The sequence below is a fragment of the Camelus dromedarius genome, chromosome 1 (assembly GCF_036321535.1).
Source record: "Camelus dromedarius isolate mCamDro1 chromosome 1, mCamDro1.pat, whole genome shotgun sequence".
Classification (NCBI taxonomy): Eukaryota; Metazoa; Chordata; class Mammalia; order Artiodactyla; family Camelidae; genus Camelus; species Camelus dromedarius.
In genome coordinates this window covers 73,726,956-73,754,164 of record NC_087436.1, presented here as the reverse complement: position 1 = coordinate 73,754,164, position 27,209 = coordinate 73,726,956, and the positions used below count along the sequence as shown (strand labels likewise).

At 38.1% G+C, this 27,209-nt stretch overlaps 1 protein-coding gene across 2 annotated transcripts; it reads left to right on the top strand.

The window, feature by feature from the left end:
- The first annotated feature begins 1,927 nt into the window (after positions 1-1,927).
- SDAD1 (SDA1 domain containing 1) lies at positions 1,928-26,318 on the top strand. Of its 2 annotated transcripts, XM_010983028.3 has the most exons (22): positions 1,928-2,162; positions 3,612-3,716; positions 4,182-4,280; positions 6,791-6,901; positions 8,800-8,871; positions 8,949-9,049; positions 10,004-10,061; positions 10,607-10,681; positions 11,866-11,967; positions 12,683-12,752; positions 13,752-13,855; positions 15,587-15,644; positions 16,552-16,610; positions 17,233-17,309; positions 18,576-18,673; positions 18,780-18,856; positions 19,430-19,559; positions 21,041-21,135; positions 21,229-21,419; positions 21,527-21,611; positions 22,485-22,646; positions 25,449-26,318. In XM_010983028.3, exons 1-22 carry the CDS (start codon positions 2,073-2,075, stop codon positions 25,494-25,496), a joined length of 2,067 nt encoding a protein of 688 aa, XP_010981330.2. In that variant the 5' UTR covers positions 1,928-2,072; the 3' UTR covers positions 25,497-26,318. The 2 variants fall into 2 exon arrangements, with proteins under 2 accessions (XP_010981330.2, XP_031326765.1); XM_031470905.2 differs by lacking the exon at positions 1,928-2,162 and having other exon boundaries at positions 4,109-4,280.
- The last annotated feature ends 891 nt before the right edge of the window (positions 26,319-27,209 follow it).

Here is a 27,209-nt window from a genome sequence, read left to right as displayed (position 1 = left end):
CTTAAAATTTTCTTCATTAAAGGGGCCTAGATTACAGGGCTATTTTAAATTTTGTTTGTATAAGCAGCACACTGTTTGGACTTATATCTTTATTTGCCATGTCTTTTGGGTGGGGAAAAGAAGTAAAATAGTTCAGACAGCAGCTTGAGCACCAGTCTTGAGCCATTAAGTCTCTATTACAAGCACCTTAATAGGAAGGAGGAAGATGGAAAAGGGCAAAAGGGTGCACCACTTAGCAGAATTAGCCCTTCAAAAGTCCCAAACAATATAGTGCTTCTGCATCTATCTGCAGAAATTTCTTTCCCTCCTCCAGAAAAACTCTTCATCTTTCAGAATTTCAATCAAATAGTACCACAACTGTGAAACATTCTGATTCCTCTGGGCTAGGCTATCCTCTCTATTGCTTCCGTGGCTCTATGTTAAGAACACGTTTATTCATTTTAAGAGTGTTTGTCTATTTCTCTCCCTTATTAGTCTGTGAGTTTCCTAAGGGCAAATACCCATAGCTTATTATTTTTGTACTCAAAACGCTTACCGTAGGGCCTGACATACAGATTGTGAATAAAAGCTTGTGACATGGCCTGAGTGTTTCATTCATAAGTCACATTTAGTGACTTAAGATAAATATTCCTAGTGCGTAAGTTTATGCTTTTGATAGGAATTATTTTAAATAATTTCAATATATTTTGTTTTGAGAAAGCATTTTTCCCTTCACTAATCCAACCAGCCAAAAATGTTTTTAATTTAAATCTGTGAATGGGTTTTTTTAAAACAGATTTACTGATTACATTTACCTCTTAATAATGTCACAAGTACCTGATCCAATGATTAATAAATAGAATAGTCATTTTCCAAATGTGACTGAATAACTAATCGTGGTTTGAACAGCGTTCTTGATTTTGTTTGTGCCTAGATGTGACTACAGAGTTGTCTTGTTTTGGTTCATTCCAACATGGCTACAGATGAACTGGACTGAAGTTGGTGTTCTGTGAAATTGCTCGTGTCAAGCAGGGGAATACCACTGTCCGTCTACCGATGCCAGACAAGCTTACCAGCTGACAACTATCTGGCTACTTATCCCTTTCTCATCTAGTTACAGTCAAGACTGCCTAGACTGAAATACCAGCTTCCTCACCTGCTGTGAACTTAGGCAGTCAACTTGTCTGAGCCTGTTTCCTCATCTGCGAAGTACAGATAATTTCTATTTTAGAGGACTGTTCTCAGGATTGAATACAAGTGAAGTGCTTGAAACAGTGCCTGACACAGGGTGAGTGATTAAATGTCTTTCTATATTAACGACACCCTATTTCATTAGTTCATTCACCACATACTTATTTTTGCACACTGTGAAATTGTGGAAATGTATTTTCACCAGGATCCGAACTTAAAACTCTGGATGAAGAGTACTGACAAAGATTGTAACAGTAGTTGGCTTTTAAATACAAATTTATTTGCAATTTAAGCCAATCAACATGACCACATTTTATCCAGTTTGCACCCTTTTCCCTTATCTGGGTCACGCTGGATTGAAACACTTAAAAACAAAACAGAAACAAGTATTTAAAATTACACAGGAAAACTAATTTACACTCGTCATTGATCTCTTTTCCCCTCTCTAAAATGGGATAGTGCTATCTACTTGGCACGGGTATTTTTAGCGTCTAACTGTGGGATTTAAAAAATAAATAGATAAAATAACTATTAGTTCTCATTTATCCGTTTCATAGGAGTGTCGGGTTGAAAAACTAATGTGTGTGAAAAAAAGTTTTTGCAGTTCAGATTATTTCAGAAACGCTAGGCAGTAGCATTGTTTAGCCGCGGGGGGGAGGGGGGCGGAGGGGGAATTTGGTTTAAAGAATTCCAGAACATTTCGGCAGTGAGAGTAAGTTTGACACTTTGAGGCTCCCGTAGTCAAGCTCGCTTTACGAACTAAGATGGCGCCGCCCGCCGAGTTACCCAAGCATAGTTTCCGGCTATACTCGGAAGCACGATTCCACGCTGAGACGGCTGGGGGTTGCCAGCGGTGTGGGTTTTCTTAAAACTGCTCGCCGTGGAGCCAGTTTGCAGCCAACATGTCTAGCAGAAACAATAACAAGCTTCCCAGCAACCTGCCGCAGTTACAGAATCTGATCAAGCGGGACCCGCCGGCCTACATCGAGGAGGTGGGAATGCGGCGCGGAAACTCTATAGAGGCTGGGGCGCGGCAGGTTGAGACACTGGCTGGAGGGAGGCGTGGAGTGGAGCTGGGATCCTGGCTTGCCGCGTGTTCAACTGTTAGGTTCAGGGGTTCCTCGAGAGGAGAAAAGGGATTAAGGAAGAGGCATGCTTCAGAGTTCGTTCCCCACCTCTTGGAAATCTGCCCCTTTGGATTTTCTAGCTGCTCTGTAGACCCCGCTGCCATGGAAACATCCTTTAGAAGATCTCATTTTGCTTTGGAGTTTATCTCCCGACCTCATAGAGGCAGAGAAACAGATGGCCTGCCCCCACTCTCCAACTTCCAGACAAGTTTCTCAGCCTTTTCTGAAACCCCTAAGTTATTGAACTAGTCGGTAACACTTAATGAATCTTATGTTAGAATTCCTCTCAACCGATGGGGTGAGGATCTTGCCGGGAGCACACTGAGTTATGGGGCTCTCTCTTCACTTATTGACGGTATTGTGGAGCCAAGAGAGGTAGGGTGTTGCCTGAAACATGTTGGGGCTCCAGGTCTCTCTCTTGACTCCTACTCCTGGAGAAAGCGGTAGGCCTAGCAGTTTTGTTGAGAAAATCAAGGGTTATATTTGACCAGGCTAACTTTAAGATGTCTTTAGACACCTAAATAGACATGTCAGACAGGCAATTGAATATATGAATTTGGAGTTCAGTGAACCAATTAGGTCTGGTAACATAAAGAATTACTCATTCTCACAGTGAGGGTCTGTCTGTTTCTCTCTCTCTGTCACACACACACACACAGAGTTTAAAACTGGGCTAGGCGTGGAGAGTACATGTGGGGCATAGAACTGAGGCCTGGTGAGTTCCAACATTAAATTGCTGGATTGTTGTTAGGATTAAACATAATTAAATGAGATAATGTACATGATGGGTTTGACACATAGCAAGTGCTGATAAGTGGAAGCTATTATTATTTCTGTATGTCTGTTGCTTTTGGCTGTTAACACATCTGGAGCTCCAGAATAAAATATTTACTTATTAAAAAGAACAGAGGAATTTTGACTGGAGAGCTTTGTGTACTTGAGATATAACTTACATTTTCTAACCCAGTATTTTTCTGCAGCTGTGGGTGCTCTAGATACATAGACAATGTAAGAGGGGTCATTTAGATAGTAAATGGCAGAATAGGGCCAGATCTGAGTTTCTGACTCTTGTTTCTCTATTCTTTGTATGATACTACCTAAATTTCTAAGTGAAAGGGTCTGTAGATTACCCATGATGTACTCATACTTTTCAAAATTCGTTTTGAAGAACACAGGTAAGGGAAACTATTTCTACATGACTTTGCCACCGTTTTTTCTCTGCGCCACTATCAAAAGCTTCTGAGTAATTTTTCATTCTGTGCTGAGAAAGCCATATAATAGAAGGTAATCAATTTAAATTTTATTTTTCTACAGTTTCTACAGCAGTATAATCACTACAGATCCAATGTGGAGATTTTCAAACTACAACCAAACAAACCCAGTAAAGAACTGGCAGAGCTGGTGATGTTTATGGCACAGGTAAGAAAAATAATCTTTGAGTAGAACAAAGAGCAGTTGTTACACACAGCTTGCAGAATATTTTCCCACTTATTCCCAACCTCATTCCATTTGGGAGTGGAAGCTTAATTTAAAAAAAAAAAAAGTAACTTTCCCTTTTTGCAAATTTTATTTTTTCCTTATGTTGAGTTAGAGGATGTCACTAGAGCTTTTCACAGAGCCAACCAGAACAAAGCTTTCAAGCTATTTGTTTTCTTCAAATTCATCCTAAAAGCAGATTCTAAATCATGTCACACATAATTTGCTAAGACTAGTGGAAATATGAAAGGGGCCAGAGAAATTAGCATGTAAAAGAGAAAGATGATTTGGAACCATCTACTTCTTTGAAACAGCATTTTACTCTCCTTTTGCAGAACATCTTAAATATGTGCATATGAATTATAGGAGAGAAAGAAAAACTTCAGAAGAGCCTTTGCTTTGTTACAGATTGGTCACTGTTATCCAGAACATTTAAGCAACTTTCCTCAAGAGCTGAAAGATCTTCTCTCCTACAACCACACTGTCTTGGATCCAGATCTTCGAATGGTAGGACCAATACTTGGATTGATAAATTACTCTGTGTTCATGTAGTATGTGTTTACATGAGAACAGTCTCTTGGCTAAATATCTTTTTAAAAAAATAAATCAGAATGTGTCACCCCTTCCTTAAAATCCTTCTGTGGCTTCTTCTTTACACTTAGAATAAAAGTCAGACTTGTTAACTTGGCATGTAAGTCCCTACATGATCTTCTTCCTGCCTGTGTTTTTAACCTTATCTCCTTTTCTGCTCCACTCCTCTCTCTCATCTCTCTATTCTGCAGGCATGCTCACCCTGCCAGGATGCGCCTTTCCCTCTTTACAATAGGTGATTCCTTGTCATCCTTCAGATCTCACATGCATGAAGAACCCTAATTACAAGTTACAGGTTTTATAATGTTTAATTTATACACTTATCCATTAAGTAGCCAGTTTGAGCATTTAAACAGTTACCATAGTGGTTGATACTGGGTCCTGGCCAGTGCTTGCATTTCTCCTACCTGCGGGGGATGTTGGCTGCTAACGGCCCCCAGCTGCCCTTTCTCTGAAGCACCATGTTCAGCTAAATGGGAGCCCTAGCACCTGGGAAGTGGCCCTCCTGCCCATACGTGGTATCTGACTGACCAAGAGTTTCAAAAGCCCAGCCCCTTCTCCCAGGGTGGGTCCAACTTTGTGTTGCAGTTTATTCCCCAGGGCTTCTCTGTGATCAGACTAAAGCTAGTCTCCAGCCAAGGATGCATCGATGCTCAGCTTTTCTCTTCCCTATCCTGCTTCCTTCACTTCCCTTTGAGAAGAGGACGCACCCTGAACAAACCACTGTAATGAAATGGGCTCTGCTTCTAGTGCACCCAACCTAAGGCATTTTCAAATTTTCATACATGAGCTTTTCAAACACCTTTACAGCTGGTAGAACTACACAAATATTAAGAACACAAAACATACTAATATCCTACACCAAAACTTGTAAAAATGCTGAGTATATAGATTCAACTTTGTTTCTTATTCTTGTATTTTCCCAGGCTTTCTGTAATTCTTCTACTTTTGTACTTCTCTAGGATTTTATTAATTTGATTAGGCCCAAAAGAAAAAGAATACCATCTCATAAGAGCTGAGGTTGGAGTCTCTGATTGACTCAGTTGGGACACAGGACCTGGCAGCACAGCCTAAGAGACTTCAAACTTGAACTGTTACAGAAGAATTTCACTTATGACATGGAAATTTTCCAGTCTTTGGGGATCATATGGACTTGAGATTTTTAGTGTAGAGACTTAGTGTCTTTCCAAGTAATAATTAGGTTTTTTTTTTTTTAAGTTTTGTGTGCTAAGAGTACCCAACCAAATTATAATCTGCTGGCATTATTAAATAAATATGTATATATTTCTTTGTAGTGTTTTATGATGATTAGTAGGTTTTTAAAAATACTTAGATTGCTAGGAAACAAGGGATTGAGTCTGTGTCATTAGCATTCCTCTTTAGAGGAATCATTTAGAACACAGTGGTGGATCCACTTTTTAATTAGCTATTGTGATAACCACCAATCCTTATCAACTGCTGGACTTTCTTTCTTCCTAGCATATTTGCTATTTTTCCAGGACTTGTTGAATCATTCCCAAATTTTGTTCACTCTTTCTTGCTTACGTAGATATACACAGGCTATATTTCTCCAGAAGAAACAAAATGCCCAATTATGTTAACATTTACTTAACAAAGTCAATAACATGAAATTTTCTTACTTCTCTTTCTTTGATGTAACTACCTTTTTATGCACTTTTTATCCATTTCTTTTTTAAGCATTACTATTTTTATTTTTATGTTTTATGTGCAAATTGTCACTACTTGGCCAGTCCTTTTAGCAAGGCCCCTGTTGTGTTTGAAAGCAACCTCGCATCTTGAAAGCATCCTTGCATCCTGGCAGAAATAGTTCCAAATCCTTTCTCACTTTCTGCCCCAAGAGTTGAAATCAACTATTCTCCAAGGATTACTTGTTCCATCTAATAGAGAATACTATTAGAGGTCAACATTTTGGGGGCTAAGGGTACTTAGGAAAATTAATGGTAAGCAAGAGCGCTCTGGCTGCTGTTGGACCATTCTTACTACCAACAGTACTTCAGAAGAATGCCTTGTGAGGTCACCGATTCAGATTGATTATTCCAAATTAGTGTGTTGTATTATTGTTACCCACCTTTCTTATCTCTGTGGATTCATTGATCACTAGAATTTTATCATATGTTGACCCTTCCTTGACCTCCCTGTGTAAAGGAGCCCTCCCTCAGTCACCAGGTATCAATTATGTTACCTAGTGACAGATTTGAATGTGAGACATATGCTTACCTGCTTGTCTGTCCCCTTGTTTGCTCCACCCCCGTGTAAGGTCCATGAGGGCAAAGGCTGTTCTGTTCCAGTGCCTAGAGTAGTGCCTCATCAGTGGAAGTGATTAAGCACTTCCAGGATATACTTGCTCCATTTTCTCATCTTACCTTTATTATTATCTTATGGTATGTTTTCTTTTCCTTCCTGAGACATTTTGCAAAGCTTTGATTTTGCTGAGAAATAAGAATCTCATCGATCCATCAAGTTTGCTGGAACTCTTCTTTGAACTTCTGCGTTGTCACGATAAGCTTCTGCGAAAGGTAAAAAACAAAATTGCTTTTTTTCCTCCCCTGTATCTCAGTCTTCCTTGCAGTGACATAAAACTTGTAGAGTTTGGAGTCTCTTAACTTCTTGTTGCTTCATATTATTGGATACATAGAAATAGGAAAAAAATTGACCATTATGTGCATGCAGTATGGTGGCAATAGCTAACATTTATTGAGTGCTTACTTTTTGCCAGGTTACCATTCTCAGAGCATTTTATGGATTTATTTGTTTACCCACAAAGCGCTGTGAGGTAGGGTTTATTATTATTATTTTGTAGATGAAAAGGCTGGGGCACAGAGAGAATAATGTGCCCAGGATCACTCAGCTTCTGAGTGGTGAGGCAGGAACATATGCCCAGGAAGCCTGGCTGCCCTTTTCCACTGCATGTACTGACTAGCTAAAGCTAAATCAGAGCATGGCTATAATCACTCCCATTGTCTCCCTCCAAAAACTGACTTTTTTTGTTATAATATTTCCCTATGACTGTGTTTGCTTATATAGATAAGACCAGAAGCTAAAGGTTTATGAAAGAAATTTAAGAAAGAGAAACTTAAGTATACATTCATTAACTTAATTTTTTTCCCCAAAGTATTAAGAGACTATAACTATTTGATTTTAGCAGTTGTACTTCTTGGTCTGACTTGTGGAATAAAAGTGATCCAGAGGAGCATATTCTGGGTACAGTGATATTTGTATAAATTCCAGTATTGTCTCGCCTGCAGTTAGGGGCTTGGTAAATGGAACGACTTTCTTTCTTTCTTCTTTTTTTTTTTTTTTTAAGTTTTATTGAGTTATAATTCACATATAATTCATCCATTTAAAGTGTACAATTCAGTGGTTTTTAGTATATTCACAGAGTTTTGCAACCATCACCACAGTCAGTTTTCGAACGTTTATAGCACCTTGAAAAAAACCCCATTCCCATTAGCAGTTAATTTCCATCCTTTCATCTATCCCAGCCCTGGGCCACCACCACTGTACTTTTGATCTCTCTAGATTTGCCTACTTGGGATATTTCATGTAAAGGGAATCATATAATATGTGATTTTTTGGTGACTGGCTTCCTTCACGTAGTGTAATGTTTTCACGTTTCATCCATATTGTAGCACGTGTCAGTACTTCATTACTTTTTGTTGCCAAATAATATTTCATCGTCTGTATATCTTATATCACTAACATGTGGAATCAAAAAAAGATGATACAAATGAACTTATTTACAAAACAGAAATAGACTCACAGACATAGAAAACATTTATGGTTACCACAGGGGAAAGGGGAGAAGAGATAAATTAGGAATTTGGAATTAACAGATATACACTACTATATATAAGATAGATAAACAATAATGACCTACTGTATAGCACAGAAACTATATTCAATGTCTTGTAATGACCTATAATGGAAAAGAATCTGAAAAAAATATATATATGACTATCACTTCACTGTACACCTGAAACATTGTAAATCAACTATACTTCAATAAAAAATAAATTTTTAAAAAATATTTCATTGGTTATACTACATTTTGTTTATTCATGCATAAGTTAATGGCTTTTGGGGTTTTCATTTTTTGGCTATTATGAGTAATACTGTTACAAATATTTGTATGAACATTGGTTAGAAATATATTTTCATTTCTCCTGGGTATATAACTGGGAGTGAAATTGTTGGATCATATGGTAACTCCATGTTTATAACCTTTTGAGGGTAACTTTCTTTTTGCTTTAGCTGCTTCTTTCTGTTTTACTTGTTTTATTCGTTTTTGGTCTCTTTTGTGATAGAATGAAAAGTGGGTAAAATTAAATCCTCCTGTACATTTGTACTTTTCGCCAAGTTGAGCAAGGTTAGAAATGTTGGTAAACACGTGTATGTTTTTGTTTCTTTTCCTCAGACTTTATATACTCATATTGTGACTGATATCAAGAATATAAATGCAAAACACAAGAACAATAAAGTGAATATAGTAAGTACCCTTTTGTTTTTCATGTTTGCAGCATTGTGCCATCAATGTATTAAGTCTTCATTCTCTTTTTTTTCCAGGTGTTACAGAATTTCATGTACACCATGTTAAGAGACAGCAATGCGACTGCAGCCAAGATATCTCTGGATGTGATGATTGAGCTCTACAGAAGAAACATCTGGTAATATATATGTACTTGTCTCAAGAAATAGTCCTTTATTCATTTGTAATTACTGCAGAGCACATACACAATGATTTTTCTTGATCCTGAGCTCTTTAACATCCCTGTCTGAATTAAGTTGGAAGTAAAAAATACAGAGGCAATCCAAGTGGCTAACAACATTGGCTACCATTTCTTGAACACTTGCACTTTGCCTTACCTCGCTCAACCTTCAGAACAGTGTAATGCAGCTATTTGGGATTATTTCCATCTTATAGGTAATGAAACCTATAGGTTCATGAGCTTACGTTTAGTAGCCAATAAAAGTCACAGTTGAAATTCAAACCCAGATCTGTCTGACTCTGAAATCTGGGCTCTTCTCTGCTTTTTTGGAGATTTTCAAGTCAATTTTTTCTATGTATGTAAATTATCATGTTTCATAAAATTTGGTTTGTTGGTACAGTGCTCCCAACTGATGTCTCTTGCTTTTCTTACTCACTAATTTTTTTAATATAAAAGTAGTATTCTTTGCAACAGAAAATTTGGAGAAAAAGTTTTTTTAGTTATTGATAGTCCTACCACCTAGATACATGCACAGTTAATATTTTATATCTCCTCCTGTCTTTTCTTTAAAGTGAATTTTAAAATGTGGTTGGAATTTTGCTATATTGTAGGTTTTCATTTTGGTTTTTTTTCCAGTTATCTTGAGTAGGTTTGTAGGACATTAAAAATTATTCAAAAGAAATCCATCTTAATGGCTGCATGATTTTCTGATGCAAGACTGGGCTAAAATTGAACTAAAATGTTCACCTGTGGCTGACTATTTAGCAACCCATGGTTTTTTGAAATATTATGAGCTATGAATTTTAACATGTCAGCAATATTTACTATACTGTTTATTTTATGCCATTGTCTATGCTATCAAATACAGTAGAACAAAAATTTACTTTGAAACACTCAACTGTCTTTCCCCAGGAATGATGCCAAAACTGTCAATGTGATCACAACAGCTTGTTTCTCTAAGGTCACCAAGGTGAGCGCCTGTGGGGCTGGGCGGTGGCGCGGTCTGTGAGTGGTCTGCTTCTCCCACTAGCAGGTGAAGGAGATGGCTGTGCGAGGAGGAGGTGGTGTGCAGACATACTGTTTGCCTTTAGTCATGCTCTCTGTGCACTCAGACTGCTTCCCTGGTTTACCTGTGTTTTAGAGGAGTCAAACAAATTATGAGTTTTTAAAAATTCTTTGTATTAAACGATAGCCTTACTGTTTGTTTTTTCCTGTGATTTTTAACTATTCTTTTATCAGGTTCAGACACAGCTGAAAGAAATTTAAGAGCATGTTTGACTTTTAGAAGGGCTATAGTACCATTATTCTTGTGAGATATGTAGAAGTTCCTTAACTGCCTACTTGAAGAATAACTATGTAGAGCCTGGCTAAGAAAAGTGAGCTCAAATCCCACCACTCTTGTTTTTTTTTTCTTCCCCTTCAATCCTAGTTCATATGCATGTGTAAAATGTAGACAGAAGTATTCTTTGTTGTCAGCTGGGATGAGTAATTGACTTTGTTTGAATCGGCCTTTAGATACTAGTTGCTGCTTTGACATTCTTTCTTGGGAAAGATGAAGAGGAGAAACAGGACAGTGACTCAGAATCTGAGGTTAGTTTAACCAAAGATACTTCTGAACTTTGCAGTTTATCAGGTTTTATTTTTGTGTTCTCAGTACAGATTGTAAAAGCCATGACTGTTCAAGTTAGAAAGCAACTTACCTGCTATCTTAGATGCTACCTTTATCCTTTATTGAGTTCTGCCATGCTGAGATTTTTTTCTACTCAGAATTTATCACTTAAGTTCAGTAAGATTGGTTAGATAACTAATAAAACTTAGATTAATTCAGCCTTGTTCCTAGTGCTAAAGCTATACCTGTATCTTACTATATAAACTTACTAATTACTGCCGCCATGTTTTTGTGGTAGAGTGTCAACGTCATGGAAGTTGAGAGTAGAGGAAGGAAGAAGAGTAGTAAAGCATCTTTAAAAGGAAAAATCAGGATTTATGATGTCATGAAATTTTCTTTATTAAAAATATTTTTATTAAGATTAAAAAGAAATTTGAAAAAAACCCTTTCCATTTTAGCATTTTGGTAACAAGATACTGGAGTATGGAATAACATCTTTTAATTTGTTATGTTATTACTTTATTAAATAATGTATGAATAATACGTTATTATAAAAAATTTCAGATACTATAGATGCAATAAAAGTTTTCTTGATCTTTTCTTATTTCCACTTCCCAGTTCCTTCATAGATAACCATTTCGTTTCCCATGCATTTATATATGGATGTGTGCACATATTGCCTTATGTGGGTCTTTGAAATATATATAAATAATATATGTATTATTTTGCAACCTGCTTTCTTTGTGATGACATATATAGATGTACCAATGCATTTAGATATTCTTCTATTAGTACGTATAGATCTACCTCATTTCTTTAGGTTCCATAAAATACAAGTGTACTATAGTTTAAGCATTTTCCTCTTGATAAATAATTATTTCCAGTTTCTTTTTTCAAATAAAAACAAAGTTACATTCTGTCTGGGTGTTGTACTTCAATAAGCTAAAAGCAAAATATAAAAACAAGAATCAGTGCTGCAGTGAAAATCTTTGTATGCACCTATTCATGCACATTGGGCAAATTTTTTTTGAATTTTTAAAGCTGCGTTTATTTTTAATAGTTGCATACAAAGAGTATAATACAAAGAAGTGATTGAAAGGATTACTCTCTTTTTTCTGTGTAGATTTTCCTTGTTTACAGTTTTACAAAGTTATTTCTTCTTTAGGATGAAGGACCAACAGCAAGAGACCTGCTAGTGCAGTACGCCACAGGGAAGAAAAGCTCCAAAAACAAGAAAAAGTTGGAAAAGGCTATGAAAGTGCTCAAGGTGAGATTTGTACCTGGGAAATGAGGTAGGAATCATTAGAACACAGAATATGTGGGTTTTAGCCAATGCCTTTAAGAATTTAAAAAAAAGAAAATAGCATTTTTGAAAGATTTAGAAACGTGTGGTGAATTTTTAAGTACTAATCTTTTATTTTAATATTTTTAAATTTTTATGGTGGTGCTAGGGATTGAACCCAGGACCTTGTACATGCTAAGAGCACATGCTATACCACTGAGCTAAACCCCCACCCCCAGCACTAATTTTTTAGATAGTTGTTTTCAGCTGTAGCAAAATCTGACTTGAATGAATTATTTTGATTAAATTCATCTTTCATTTGTTTTGGTCACAATAGCCTGTATTAGGGTATCTTTGCTAGACATGTCTTTTCAGAAGAGTGTGCAAATGAAGTACATTTGTGTTTTGTAATGATTATTTGAAAATCATTAATTTGGCCCTTGTGTGTTTTTTAATGTTTCTATTTCCAAATTCCTTTAAGTCTCACAGATGCTAAATTCCTAAGGTTTAATCTTAAAAGACAAAAACTTCCTTTAGTTCTTCCAGTTGAAAGAAAGGTTTTTGGAACAAAGATTTTTTTTTTTTCTTTTTAAATAGTGTGGTGGACTTGATAACAACCTTGAGCACATTAGCACATTTAGTCCCAAGGGCCTCATCACTGTAATTCAGAATGTAAATGTTTGCTCTCCCTTTCTTTCAGAAACAAAAGAAGAAGAGAAAGCCAGAGGTGTTCAACTTTTCAGCTATTCACTTGATTCATGATCCCCAAGGTACTATAATTATGACTTTCCAAGTTCCTTGTTGGCTTTGTCTACCTAAATAGTTTCCTTCCTTCAAGGTTACCAGGGAATATAAAATCTTTGGCACTTTAACAGTCAACAAATGCTTGGTTGTTACTAGTTGGTTGTAGCCTAGAGAATTATGTTCTGAAGCAGTGATTCCCAGTCCACAGTAAAATAAGAAAAATGTAGAGGAACAACTCTCTTTGCAATTCTTGTCTTTAATAACACAATAGTGGTCAATTGTACTTAACCAAGTAAAAAATTGACAATCTTTTGTTGTTCTTTTTTTTTTTTTTTTTTTAATTGGTCTTTGTAAACCAAAAGTTCGGGAACCCTATTCTAGAACACTAGTTCTCAAACTAGAGTGCACATTGGAATCACTTAGGGAATTTATAAAACTATACTGGTACTTGGGTCCTGTTATCCCCAGAGGCTGATTAGTCAGTATGAGGTATGGCTGGGCACTGGGGCTTTTAAATGCTCTCTGTACTCCAGTGTACAGCAAGTTTGTTGACCCCTCCTCTAGGTCAGTGTTTTTCAAACTTTGAGGAACGTACAGATCACCTTTGGATCTTGTTAAAGTACATATTCTGATTCAGTAGGTCTGGGACTGGGTCCTGAGGTTCAGTATTTCTAACACGTTAACAGGTGGAGAACTACTGGTGTTCTGCAGACCACACTTTGGGAAGCAAGGCCCTAGAGAACTGTTAAGTGGAACATTTGTCAAAGAATCAATCAGGATGTGGATGCTAAAAATATTCAGCATCCGTAAGACTTAACTTTGGGCATCACTGAAGGTTATTCACCTGTGTGTGAATCTTTTCACCTTCTGTCATGCTATTTTTTACCAGCCTGGTTCCGCAGAGTGATTTCAGGCACAGCCATACCAGAGTCAGTGATCAAACTACTGCCTTTCTCTACACCTGTTAGATGATGTTGTACAGACCATGGGCCCACAGTGTACTTATGCGATACCCTCTTTTCCAGATTTTGCAGAGAAGCTACTGAAGCAGCTCGAGACCTCTAAGGAGAGGTTTGAAGTGAAGATGATGCTCATGAACCTCATCTCCAGATTGGTGGGAATTCACGAGGTTTGGATTACATTATGTTTCTCTTGGTGAATATTAGAAATAAAATTATTCTTGGTTAAAAGAAAAGCCACTAAGAGAGCAGAAGTATCCCTCTAAACCATTTAAACCTATACAATTTACAGAAGGATAAAATCTTTCACTCTGAAAATAGCTATTTTTTTTAATCACTTTGTTTTCTTATCAGTAAGTACGGATGTTAAATTCTACGTGTGTTCAGTTTATGGTCAGACTATTTTGTGTTCTACTTTTTATGTAACTGTGTTTGACATACACATTTTTCTGAGCCATCATAACCCAGATATTTTTATTGACTATTACTACATTCTCAATTCACCCCATCATGGTTTTCCTGACTTCCACACTACTCTAGCAGGCGATTGTCGTGTTAGCAAAGCTGTATTCTCTGGTCATTCATTTTATGTTCAGTTAGATTGCCAGAGCTCCTTGGTGGTATTATATATAAATATATGGTGTATACATATGGAAACTTCACACATACTCTTAGACTAACTGCCATTGTTGAAAAGGAGAGATTCCAAGAATTCAGGCCGTAAAGAAATGACTCTTAGGGTTAATCACTATCATTCTGCTCTTGTGTCTAGTGCTGTTCTGAGCATCACTGAATGTGTTGCTTTCTTCAAAAAGTTTTTCTTAAATAAAAAAATAAAACAAGAAAACAGGCTTCTTTACTGAAAATAAAATAATGTAGACGTATATCAAGGTAAAAATGAAAGTAGACACGAGTGAAAGCATTTGTTCCTTTTCTCTAAGAAAAACTTAACATTTTAGTGATTAAATTGCTTTTTCTCCATGAGCTGCAGTTTTAAAGCAGGATTACCAGGTCAATTCTTGTTACATTTGTGTAGCAATTTCAAGTCATACCTGAATTTGAGCTCCATAGGAAAACAAAATTTGTATTTTTTAAAATTTATGTTTGATTTGTAATTTAAGTGTGTCTTGATGGAAATGATACCACAGTTTCACAGCTGACCACAATTGAACATCCACCTTTATATTGACCCCACATCTTCCCTTTTACTTCTTTAGCCCTGGTTTTGCTCTGTGGCTAAAGTAGAAAAATAAAAAATTCATTCTCACGTGATGAACTTTGAAAAAGACCAGGCCATCTTCAAAGTACCTCTTCTTGAAGGCTTTAATAACTAGGTCCTTGTCACCTTTATTTAGGTAGGTTCCAGAATGTGAGTGCTTTGTGTCTAACATATGGAGCTCAGGATAATTGCTCAGAGTAATTCCTCCAATGTAGTTGGACTGGTATCCAATAATAAAACCAGATGTCTGGGTTTTTTGGTGATCAGATTATACTAGATGCTATTCAGATTTGAATTACTCTTTTGTCCCTTCCTTTGAGCTTTAATAGCAATGCTGTTCCTTCCTGTAGTCCTCTTTATCTTTGAAGAGTAAAAAGTTGACTTTGCAGCCATACCAATTTTAAAAGTGGAAGGATGTTGCATTTTGGTTGCCTTTTTTCCCACCTTGTTTATTCTGCATACACTCCTTCTTTCTTGACATAATGATAGCAACATAGCCTTCCTTTCCTTGGTTAATCAGAACATAGATTCACCCTGGGGCATGAATGCTTGTTGGAGAAAAAAAAAGTAAAAAAACTATTCCTACTCAGTTGAATGTGGTGATATAATTGCATTAGGGGGAAATTAAACTCTACAGCCTAGCTACATGAATATTAAAGTCAGTGCATTCTTCTTGCCACAGCTTTTTCTCTTCAACTTCTACCCCTTTGTGCAGAGGTTCCTGCAGCCCCACCAAAGAGGTAAGCCTCCCACTTGCCATGTTCCTTTCATGGCTTTGGGGTAATAACAACCTCCCGGAGTCTTGTTCTAGAATTATTAAAGACAGGAGTTAGGAGGAAGTGTGTTCTATTTCCAAGACAACAAATCTGTGTGTTTTCTTTCCATAGTCTGCCATGAGGTAGTTGTTCTGCTCATCAACTTGAGAAAGTTATTGAGGGGTAGGGAGTGGCACAAAATAAAAAACCAGTTTCTCAAAGCAAGTCTTTTTGTAATACCACAAATACTCATGTGGAAAATTCTAAAAAGGAATTTTGTCCTTTTACTGTATCTTTGTAATGGATAGCAAGATTTCATCTTACTGCTCTCATTTGTATTCTTAATTAAAAACAGCATAAAAGAAAGACCCAAGTCACTAAGCAAATTAACGACAAGTTAGGCTTCACCTCACTTCTTTATTTTGCCAGAGGCCTTGTTCTTTATATCTACTGCCCCTTTGAAGGGAGGGTATGTTTCTGTGTTTGTATTTATTCAGTGATTTCTAGTATGGGCACTGCATTAGACACCAGTGAACACAAAGTAACGTCCTTACCTTCATAGAGCTTACATTCTAGAGGGAGGTACAGAGAGTGCTGTATATAATATGTTCAGGTGAAGATAAGTATTTTGAGGAAAAAGGAAGCAAAGTAAGGGCAATAGGGAGTGCTGGGGTGGGTTCTATTTTAGATTATGTGGTAAGGAAAGACACTTTGATAAGGCAGCAACTGAGCAGGGACTGAAGGCAGCGAGGGAGTGAGCTGTGCAGGCATCTGAGGGCTGGGTGTTCCAGGCAGAGTAAGCAGCAGTAGCGTGTGCTTGCCGTGTTTGCTGTAGTCCTGAGAAGCAGGGCAATAGACTGACTATGACCCTTCTGATCTCTTACATGTTTAGAAGTAACAAAGATCCTTCTGTTTGCTGCGCAAGCATCTCATCACTTAGTCCCTCCGGAGGTGAGAACTTGTAAACCTTACCTCTGTTTGGATCTGGTGCATGATTAGCAGTGCCACTAACTGTATCATAGTGGCTTTTCCACTGAGTTACTGGGTTCCACTGGGTTCCACTGAGGTTACTTTTCTCCCTGCCTTTTTTAAACTGAGTAAAACAGACACTAACTCTTAAGAAGATACACGTAGACATTTAGTTTTAGAAGCAAAAAAAATTTACTACAAAAAGTGAAGTTTGTTTTGGACAAATTGTTGGGAATTCTGGTTTTATTGCCAAATTTTATGGTGGGGAAGGCAAGAATATTGGTAAATATGTAGTGATCATTTTTCAAAGCTGATAATCCCTTTGATTAAAACAGCATTGGATTTTCCTAGGTCAAAGAAATTTTAAAATCCAGATTGAAAGCTCATATTAAAAGAGAGTTGAATTTAATCTAAAGATAGCCAAGAAGAAGGCTGAAACTCAAAGAGGAGTAGTTTTCTGTCTGTCTTCCTCAGTCTTGATCCTTCCACTGAAGATGGAGGGCTGTTTTTCTACCATAGTAGTCTATTGTGCCTTTGTCCTCAAGTGTTTTGAGTCGGTGTGGACAGTATACCTGTGCTCATTTCTTCTTTTACTCCCATTCAGATCATCCAGTCAGTACTCATGACTGTGGCCAACAATTTTGTTACCGACAAGAACTCCGGGGAAGTCATGACAGTAGGGTATGTAAGTGTGCCTGGAGGCAGTGGATGTGGCTTTAATATACTGGGTTTGCCTTACATTACCAAGATGTAAAATTTCAGCTATAATGTGCTCTCTGGAAAAGCAGTTTAAAATATACTTCAATCTTCCTCAGAAGATGTGTTTTTAATTTATTGGTCACAATTTTGATGGGGGAACCAGAGAAAAGATATTTGTCCTTCTAATCAATGTTTTGGGTTTTTGGGGTTTTTTTTTTAATACTAACTTTACTCTTTAAATGAATGCTTGTGTGGCAGTCTCAATGTTTTTTTCTCCTGTCTCCTACCCTGAATCCATTTTTCCCTGGAACAAATGATTTGTTATTGAATCACTCTTTAATCCCAAAGGCAGTTCAGTAGCCCTTTGGATTAATTCAGAAACACTTAATGAGTGTGAGAACTGGTTTAAGGATTATCTCATCTGTCCTAATAACTAAGTAGAATGCTTAACAGCCGCTTTTTATCTCCCTAGGAGAGTATTGCTGGGATAACAGCTCTAAAGACTTTTAGCTTTTCCTTATTTGACCTAGTACCGTCTCCCGTAGAGCTGGTGAATTAATGCTGCTATCATTTACAGGCATACCTCATTTTATTGCGCTTTGTTTTATTGCTCTTCACAGATACTGCATTTTTTCGTTTGTTTGTTTGTTTTTATTTTTTAACAAATAAAGGATTCGTGGCAACCTTGTGTGCAACAAGTCTGTAAGCGAATTTGCTTACTTCATGTCTTTGTGTAACATTTTGGTAATTCTCACATTATTTCAAACTCTCCACCAGCAAAAAGATTCTGACTTACTCAAGATGAAGGTTAGCATTTTTTAGCAATAAAGTATCTTTTAATTAAGATATGTACTTTTTTTAAGACATAATGCTATTGCACACTTAATACACTACCGTATAGTTTAAATATAACTTCTGTACACACTGGGAAACTAAAAATTTGTGTGACTCACTTTATTGCAATGGTCTGGAACTGAACCTGCAATGCCTCTGAGGGAGGCCTGCACTGTACTGGGATGACACTGTTCCTTATTCAACTAGTAGAGGAAGTAGCAGTGAACTGTCTGGAATCAAAGCCCTCTGAGGCTCCCCACCCTCACACTCTCTACCATGCTGTAATTTTAGAGACCTAAGCCCTATAAAACCAATGTACATTCCTTTTGATTTAGTCTTTTTAGGAAACCTTCTTGGGCTGAACCACATGAAACTACTGTTTTGGTTTTTTTAATTCATTGTTTCCTTTTCTAGAATCAACGCTATAAAAGAGATAACAGCTCGATGTCCTCTAGCCATGAGTGAAGAACTTCTCCAAGACCTGACTCAGTATAAATCACACAAAGATAAGAGTAAGTGGTGTGTTGTTCTTAGTGGATAAAATAGTATAGAATAACTCATTTTTACCTCAATAGATTCTTTGCTTTGACATTTCTAATTAAAGGTGTTATTTCCCAGATGTGACGATGTCCGCTAGAACTTTGATTCAGCTCTTCCGAACACTAAACCCTCAGATGTTGCAGAAGAAACTCCGGGTAGGTGAAGCATACATATGTTGATCAAGGGTTTGGTCTCAGACAGTGAGAGTAATTTCCTACAATTTGCATTTTACTATTTCTGTTGCTTCCATTAGGAGTATTGGTGATACGTGTAGTTTTCTTCTTCAAGCTCAGAATAAAATTGGTTGAATGCTGTTGCTTAAGTATTTTGTAGTTGGTACATGCTCTTTGATGATGGCTGAATCTCAGAGACCTGTCAGGCTCTTTCAAGTCAGTAGCCGATGCCGGAACTAAACAGGCTATTCCCTACCCAGTTACTACCTCTTTCAAGTTGGGCAGGAAGAGAGATGTATGTATGTAGCAGAAAGAGAGATGGTGATCTTGAGACTTAAAATATCGAAGTTTCCTTATCTGGATCAGAAGAAAACAGTGGGCAGAGTTGTGGCTGGGGGATTTACTTTGACTCAAGACATAGTGGATTATTTTTGTCATTTGCTTGCTCCCATTTTTTGTGATTCTCCCTCTAAATTCATAATCCTACAGAATCCTTTTCATGAACAGTGTTTTGCAAACTAAGCACCTTACTGAAAACTAATTCCTTTCCTTTAGGGTAAGCCTACAGAGGCCTCTGTAGAAGCAAGAGTGCAAGAATATGGAGAACTAGACACTAAAGATTACATTCCAGGAGCAGAAATTCTGGAAGTTGAAAAAGAAGAAGAAAATGCTGAAGACAATGAAGGTTCATTTTTATTTCAACATTATCCTGGACAAAATCACCCCTACTAGTTCTGTATTGGTCTTGAAGTGTTTATGCTGTTTGAACACTCATTCAGCAGATATTTACTGAGTAATGACTGCGTGCCAGACACTGTTGCCAGCATTGAGTCAAATGGGCATGGTTCCTGCTCTGAGGGAACTTATGTTCTCATGTAGGACATGCCTTTTCAGGTCCTACACGGCGACTGCCTGTTATCAAGGACATGCTGTATGACACTTGGGAAAGATAATGGGTTTTTGTTTGTTGACTAGAAAAAAGTCATGAAGATTAATCCTTGGCAATCCTTCAGAACTCTCCTGTTGAAGGAGAATACTTGGGAACTTGTTGAAGAATGCTTGAGGAACTCCATTCCGATTTCCAGGGTTCGCTTTTGTTGCATTGGTTGCTAGGGTCCTATCTTCCTGTTTGTTGATTCATTATTTCAACAGAGCTTTCGTTAGCATTAGCTATGTGTCAACCATTGTCAAAGCAAAGATGAATGATATGGTTCCTGCCCTTGAGGGTCTTTCATAAGTAGCTAATAAAGCATTAACAGGATTTACGCAAAGTGGGTCATAAGGGCTGGAGAGGTGTCAGGTCCACCTCAGAGGTTCAAAAAAGGCTTCAAGGAAATGGTGACCCATGGGCTGTATTTAGAATGAATGGCGAACAATGGTAGAGTAGTGGAAACTTCCCATGCAAACTGTGAGCAAAGTCCTGAGGAGTTTAGGAAACTGTTAGCATGTGGGATACAAGGTGATGCGTAGCAAGCTATGAGACTAGATTTGGGGCCTTGTCATGAGTGGTTGTGTACGCCATACCTAAGAGCTGGAACACTGTCTTCCAGAATGTGGGCATCCTCTGAGAGACTGCAGGTATCCTTGGTTTTTAAAGCCACTGTGGTGGCTCCATTAGGAAGGCTCTAATACCTCCTTATTGAGGTGTCTGCAGGGTTCTTGCACAACCAAAATCTTCTATCTTGGTTCTCTAAATGACTTGTTTCTCACCAATTTCTCAAATGTGTAAATATACTTAGACAAGTTAGATGCTTGCTGTGTGGCCAGTATGAATAAACAGGTGCAGTTTTGATGGTCGCGGTTTGGTGGAAGGAGCGTGGGCTGTAGAGTCAGACATGATTCTTGTCATTTCCATATGGGCTGCATTTCTGGCAGTGCAGTCTCAGGCTGGTTACTGAACTCCAGAGGCTGTTCCTCTTGAGTCCTGACGGTTAGAAAAAGATCGTAAAGTTATAGCTCATGGTAGGTATTTGGTCAGTGCTTATTCTCCATGTCTTGAGTAAGTAAAATTGATGTGGCTTAGTTAACAATAATATCGCTCAGTCCTTGGTGAATAGAGCATCTGTTTGAGGTTCATTACCTAAATTTTCTTTCACTTGATTTCTTCAGTGCACGGTGAGCACGTGACATAAAGTGGGGTGCTAATGGTGAGCTCTTTTCACACAGATGGGTGGGAAAGTGCCAGTCTCAGAGAGGAGGAAGATGCCGATGGCGAGTGGGTTGATGTGCACCATTCCTCGGATGAAGAACAGAAAGAAATCGTAAGTCCTGATGTTTCCTGTTCCAAGTGTTGGGGGGGTGCTTCGCTCTCACTGGAGCCACAAGCCGTTTAAGCCAATGTCGTGCGCTTTAAGTCCGAGAAGCTGAACAGCTTGCCCCTGGAGGAGCGGAAAGCCAAAGCCGCAGCCGTCAGCACTAGCCGAGTTTTAAGTCAGGAAGACTTCCAGAAAATCCGAATGGCCCAAATGAGGAAAGAACTCGATGCTGCCCCCGGGAAGGCACAAAAGAGGAAGTATATTGAAATAGACAGTGACGAGGAGTCCAGGTAAAACAGCACGAACCCCAGCTCTTTAGTCAGCTCACACGATAGTGAGAGTATTAGGGAAGGAACTTCCGCCCTTGCTTCATACTGTGTTGTTTTCTTCACCCCAGGGGTGAGTTACTTTCTCTTCGGGACATTGAACGCCTTCACAAGAAGCCAAAGTCCGACAAGGAGACGAGGCTGGCAACCGCAATGGTGAGTGAGGCCTGTCGTTCCCTAGATCTTCAAACAGAAAGCAAATAAAGTGAAGTATGACCCACAACTCACCTAGGCCCAGAACTGCAGGATTTTATGCTTACATTTTAGATAAAGGTGTAATTAATGTAGCATCAAAGGCAGAGATGTGAGGGGTTCAGTTAGGTGAGTTGTAACAACTTGATAGCCATGTAACCACCGTCCAGGACAAGCTGTAGCGTGCAGAAGACACTGCTATGTGTGCTTGGTACCGGGGACTCAGGACAATTATCAGAGCTGTTAGACAAGCCCAAGGGTATTTACACTCATTCAAGAAAAGCCAGAGACAGCTGGAGTCTGCCTGTGGCAATTACTGTTGCTGTTCATGATTTTTAACCTGGCTACATTTCCAGCTTCATTTTCTCTACCTTCACTTGTTTCAGGCACCATTCCAAACGGGCTCCACATCACCCTCTGTTTTCCGTTTGTACTGAAGCTTAAACTTTAGATAAGTTTGAAAACCCATGTCCTTTCTTCACCGCACTTTTGCATATACTATTCCTACTTCCTGAAGTGCTCTACCTTTGCCCTCCTTCCCCCAACCAGGAAGGCCTGCATCCTGCAAAAAAAAAAACAGCTCCTGGGTCTCCCTTTCTCGGAGGCTCCTCCGACCTCACCAGGCTGAACTAAAACCCTTTCTTCCACTGAGCTCTCCTTGCCCTATTATGATACATCATGGTCATTTCTCCCCTGGACTGAACTGAGTTGCTCGGGAGCAAGGACTTTGTTCCACCCCCTTTAGTGTCCTTAGCATCCAGTAGAGCTCCTGGCACAGAGGAGATGTGTATGTTGACGAGATAACTCCTGAAGTGGTATTTGTGTGTATGCTGATAGGCTGGCAGAACAGACCGAAAAGAATTTGTGAGGAAGAAGACCAAAATGAATCCATTTTCCAGTTCCACAAATAAGGAGAAGAAAAAACAGAAGAATTTTATGATGATGCGGTACAGTCATAGCGTCCGGTCAAAAACTAAGCGTTCCTTCCGAGAAAAGCAGGTGAGTTCAACTTGAAGCTTGTCTGGGTAGAGTAGCATTGTCATTCTAATGTTTCCCTGCATTTGAGTGGAGTTGTGCCTTCTAAGACCTTGTATTATGTGAGTCTTAGGGTTAATGGGGAGCATAATTGGAGAGCATGGAGAGATGGAAAACAGTCAGGTAAATCCTAGACCTGACTTGGTTGAGACTGAGCTGTTTGACCAAAGGGAGCCCATTTTTCCTCCTCTGTAAATAAAGGAGTGTAAGCTAGATGGTCTCTAAGGTCCATTCCTATGCTAAAATTCTCTTGACGTTGCATCTATGAAATATAATAGGAAAACTAACTGAAGAATAATTTTTGCGTGCCTATTATCTGCCTGGTACTTTTTTCCAAAAAGCAATAATAATAAGTGGTAATATCTCAGAAACAGTTTCAGGAAAGGGGTACAAACCAAACAGTTCTGTTGTTGGCATGATCCTTCCTATATGTGCCCTTTTGCAAAGCCATTTTGTTTGCAGGCCTTTGAGATTTTATTTTATCCATTTTTAGTCTTTGATGGGTATTCCTGGGCTGCTCTGTTGGTTTGCTTATTTCATAATTCATTGTAGCGAAACAAATTTGTGCTTTTATATCTTCCTCTACTGGGAACGTACCAGCGTTTAAGTCTAAACGTATTCTGAAGACTCTCTAGGAAATCAGGTCAAGGGTAAAGTAGTGCCACTTTCTGAACCAGTGTTCCTAAATGGCTAGCCAAGGACGAGCCTGCCAGGCCTAAGTGTAGCAGCCAGCTCTCCAGGGTGATGTTCTGTCTGTGTGGGAACCAAGTCAGTGTGAGCTGAATGAAGGTGCCGCTTAAAGTCTACCTCTCTGTTTAATCTTTCTAGTTCTCAACTGTTGAACAACATTATGTAAGTAATAAAGCATTTTGCATAGAAGTTGTTGAAAGTTGAGGTGAAAGGAGAGGTGCCATTTAAGATTTTAAATAGTCTGAATTTTGCCAATTCAATTTAAATTCCTAGTAGAACTGATTAAATTCGTTAATTTATCCTTCCCCTGCCCTTTGTAAGATTTTGACAATTGAGGAAATAGTACTCACACAGTCGGTAGGCCTTGCTTCATTTTGAGTTTTTAGTGACTTCACTACATTTTAGCTAGAGGTGTTCCTTCACCCACTACTTCCTCTAATTTTAGGCATGCTTTTGTTGGCTTGGTAGAGAAGCTTTGCTTTGTTCCTGTCAGCACTTCTTGAGTTACACTTCTCTAAAAGATAAAAGAATTTTTTATTTAATAGGAAGTTAAGAGTTCATTGGTTATGTGCACTTGTTGGTTCAAGAGTGCTTTTTCCTTCTCCAGTTTTCTTGCCATTTATCAGAATGTCTATGTATGTTTCCTTGCCCTATATCTTCTTCAAGTTCTCTTCACTGTAAAACTTGACTTTAGGTTCCTAATTTTCTCTGTTCTCTTCTTCACTGTAGACCAACACTGTCCAGTAGAAATATAATGAGAACCACATATATAATTTTTAAGTAAAAAGGTAAAAAGAATGGGGAGGGCATAGCTCAGTGGTAGAGTGCGTGCTTAGCATGCACGAGGTCCTGGGTTCAATCTGTAGCACCTCCGTTAAATGAATGAATAAATAAATAAATATAAATAAACCTAATTGCCTCCCTCCACCAAAAATAAATATATAAATTTATTAATATTCTAAAAATAAATAAAATTAAAAAGCAAAAAGAGGTGAAATTAATTTCAGTAAAATATTTTATTAACCCAGTATGTCCAAAGTAGTATCGATTCAATGTCTAATCAGTATCAAAATTATTAAATGAGATATCTTACATTCCTGTTTTTAAGCTACTTGAAATCCAGCGTGTCTTACCCTTGTGGCACATCTCAGCTTGCACTGGCCACATTTCAGTGCTCAGCAGCCACGTGTAGCTAGGGCTACTGTATTGGATGGTGCAACTATAGAGTGTCTCCAAAAAGACTAGAGGAGGAAAGTAAAGCACACAATAGGAGAAAAAGAGAGGAGGACTTTGCAGTGAAGATTTTTAGAAGATAAAGGAAGAGGAGGGAGTATATATCTTCCTTATGTTCGGGTGGTAGACTGTGAAGGGGAAAGGGAACTGATGGATGGGGGAGAGTAGCCTGTGCTTTGTCACAAATAAGTAGAATTAAATCCATGTAACCCGGGTTATAAAACAGTATTAGCTAATATATGATTCTTACCACATGGTTTAAATGTTCTACAGCTTTCCATCTTTTAATTCATTTGATCAGTATATAACAGTATGAGCAGATACTGTGATTAAACTGACTTTACAGATGAGAAAATAAGACATAGATAGATGAGTCTGAGAAATACCTTCTAGGCCACACAAATTAGGTTAAGATGAACTTGTTAATTTTTCTCTACCATAAGTGTTGCAGTTATTCTGCCTGTCTACAAAAACATACAAAGTCCCAGATCTGAGCTGAAGGCAAGGACTCAGTAACTAAAAAAAAGTTTGAATATTTAGATGAAGAGCCAGGCAGCTTCCACCCTCCACCCCCAAAATGCTTTGAAGTTTCTAGGGCTCAGAGAGTGGTGGATGCTTGGGAATTAATAGAATAATTAATATCCATCACACACCTAAGATGTGTACATTGGCCTTGGTTATCTTCTTTTTCTAATGTGGGTTTATTCTTCATAAACTTTTATTTAATATTCTCTTTTTGGGGGGAACTGTAAAACTTTGTAAGGATGTTCATAGATTCACTTTGAACATTGGTCCTGTGGTCTTTTTCTCTAGATCATGCTTAGGTATTTTTTTATCTTCCAGCTGGCGCTACGAGATGCACTCTTGAAAAAGAGAAAAAGAATGAAGTAACTTCCAAGCAAATTTTCCATTCCAAGGAGGATGCTAAATTTGTGTCATTACTCTGAAAATTAGTAAACTAAGAATGTTTGTTTACATTAAAAATCCAGAAACACTGTATTGTGAAAACCACAGTAAACTTGGTAGCTTTTGGTGTTCTTATTTTAGAGATGGCTAATGGTTTGAAGTGAAATAGTAAATGGTGGTGTAAAGTGATTTTCATTTAGTATTCATGCCCCAAAAAGGATATATATATATATAGAGAGAGAGAGTGCCTATTAATTGTCACTGAACATATAATGAACCAGAATTCCTCACTCAAGGCATTTATAGCCTATTTGTGGGATGAGGCGCGAGGCAGGTGTGTATATGTGTATTTACAGTGCAGTATAAATAGCTCTCTAGTAGAGATAGGGCCATGTTTCTGTGGGGTCACAGACACCTTATGGACTAACTCTGCAGGGGATGGGGGTTATGTATTCTCTTAAAACAGGACAATGTTACAAGAGTAAGAGGATCTTACTTGTAAATAGGCTTTCCTGCTGAAAACAGGTCCCTGCTGTACAGATTTTGGATAGACAATTTAGCATTTTTAGTCTTATCCAAAAGACATATTTTTTTAATTCTAGCTACAGGCTTTTTGGTTAAGACCTTGCTTTTTAAATTGCCTTACGTATAAATAGTAATGTTGGGGTGACTTAAGTTCATCATTTGGGCTGCCCACTCTTCCATAGAGGAAAAAGAAATCAGATTGGTTTCCTCTGCCTTTCTTCACCCTGTAAAATGTTCAGCCCACTATTTCCCTTGTCTCAATAAAAGGTTTCTTATGTCAAATAGGTGCTCTGTGTGCTGAGTGGTGTGTGTTGTCTCCCTTCCCCTGGCATGCTTGAGGAGATTTCAGGGGACGTGAGAGCTGTGGTCAGTCTGTTTGTAAGTTGTTGCATTTGGAAATAGTTTGGTGCCTTGTCTCAGATTTCTTGGATAATATATTGTGGTAGTTGGGAAAACTGCTTCAAATGAGAGTAAAAGGCAATTTTCTGTCTACTCAGCATCTTCTAAAATGACTTTTCTTGTTCCTTTTCTAGCATCTTCTCACTTTCTGAGTTCAACTTCAGTTTTATTTGAATGAAACTTTGTAGCTTTCCCTAAGACACCCCGTACCACTGGGAATTAGTTGTGAAGACCTTGAGGTTTAATGATTAAATTGCACTGCCCTACCTAGGGAGAGGAGGCCTCAGTCCCCAGCAACTTCAGCGTTTCACAGGAAGTGTCAGGTGCAGATGTGAATCTCAGACTAGCAACTGGTTTTTTTTTTTTTGTTTGTTTTTTGTTTTTTTTTGGTCATTTTTGAACTGGGTATCTCCTTACATGTATAGGTTCAGACAGAGGTAATTAAATTCAAAATGGCCTAGCAGCTAGGGTCCGTAACTTTGCTGTGTGAATTGTGATAGTGCGTGGAACTTTTGTCCTTCCCCTAGACTTTCCCACCCCTTAGCTGCCAAGAGGCCAGAGTCCATTCTTTGTTCTGACTTCTGTTTTTCTACTGTGGTTTCACCCGACTCATAACTGAAGTTTATATGCAAGCTAAATATCTGGCTTGAAAAGCTATAGTCTTAACTTTTATTTCTTTAATCCCATAGTATCTTATTCCCATCTGATTCCTTTTATTGTTTTATAAATCTTCTCTTGAGAATATCTTCTGTTTACTCTGAATTTGGAGTCAGA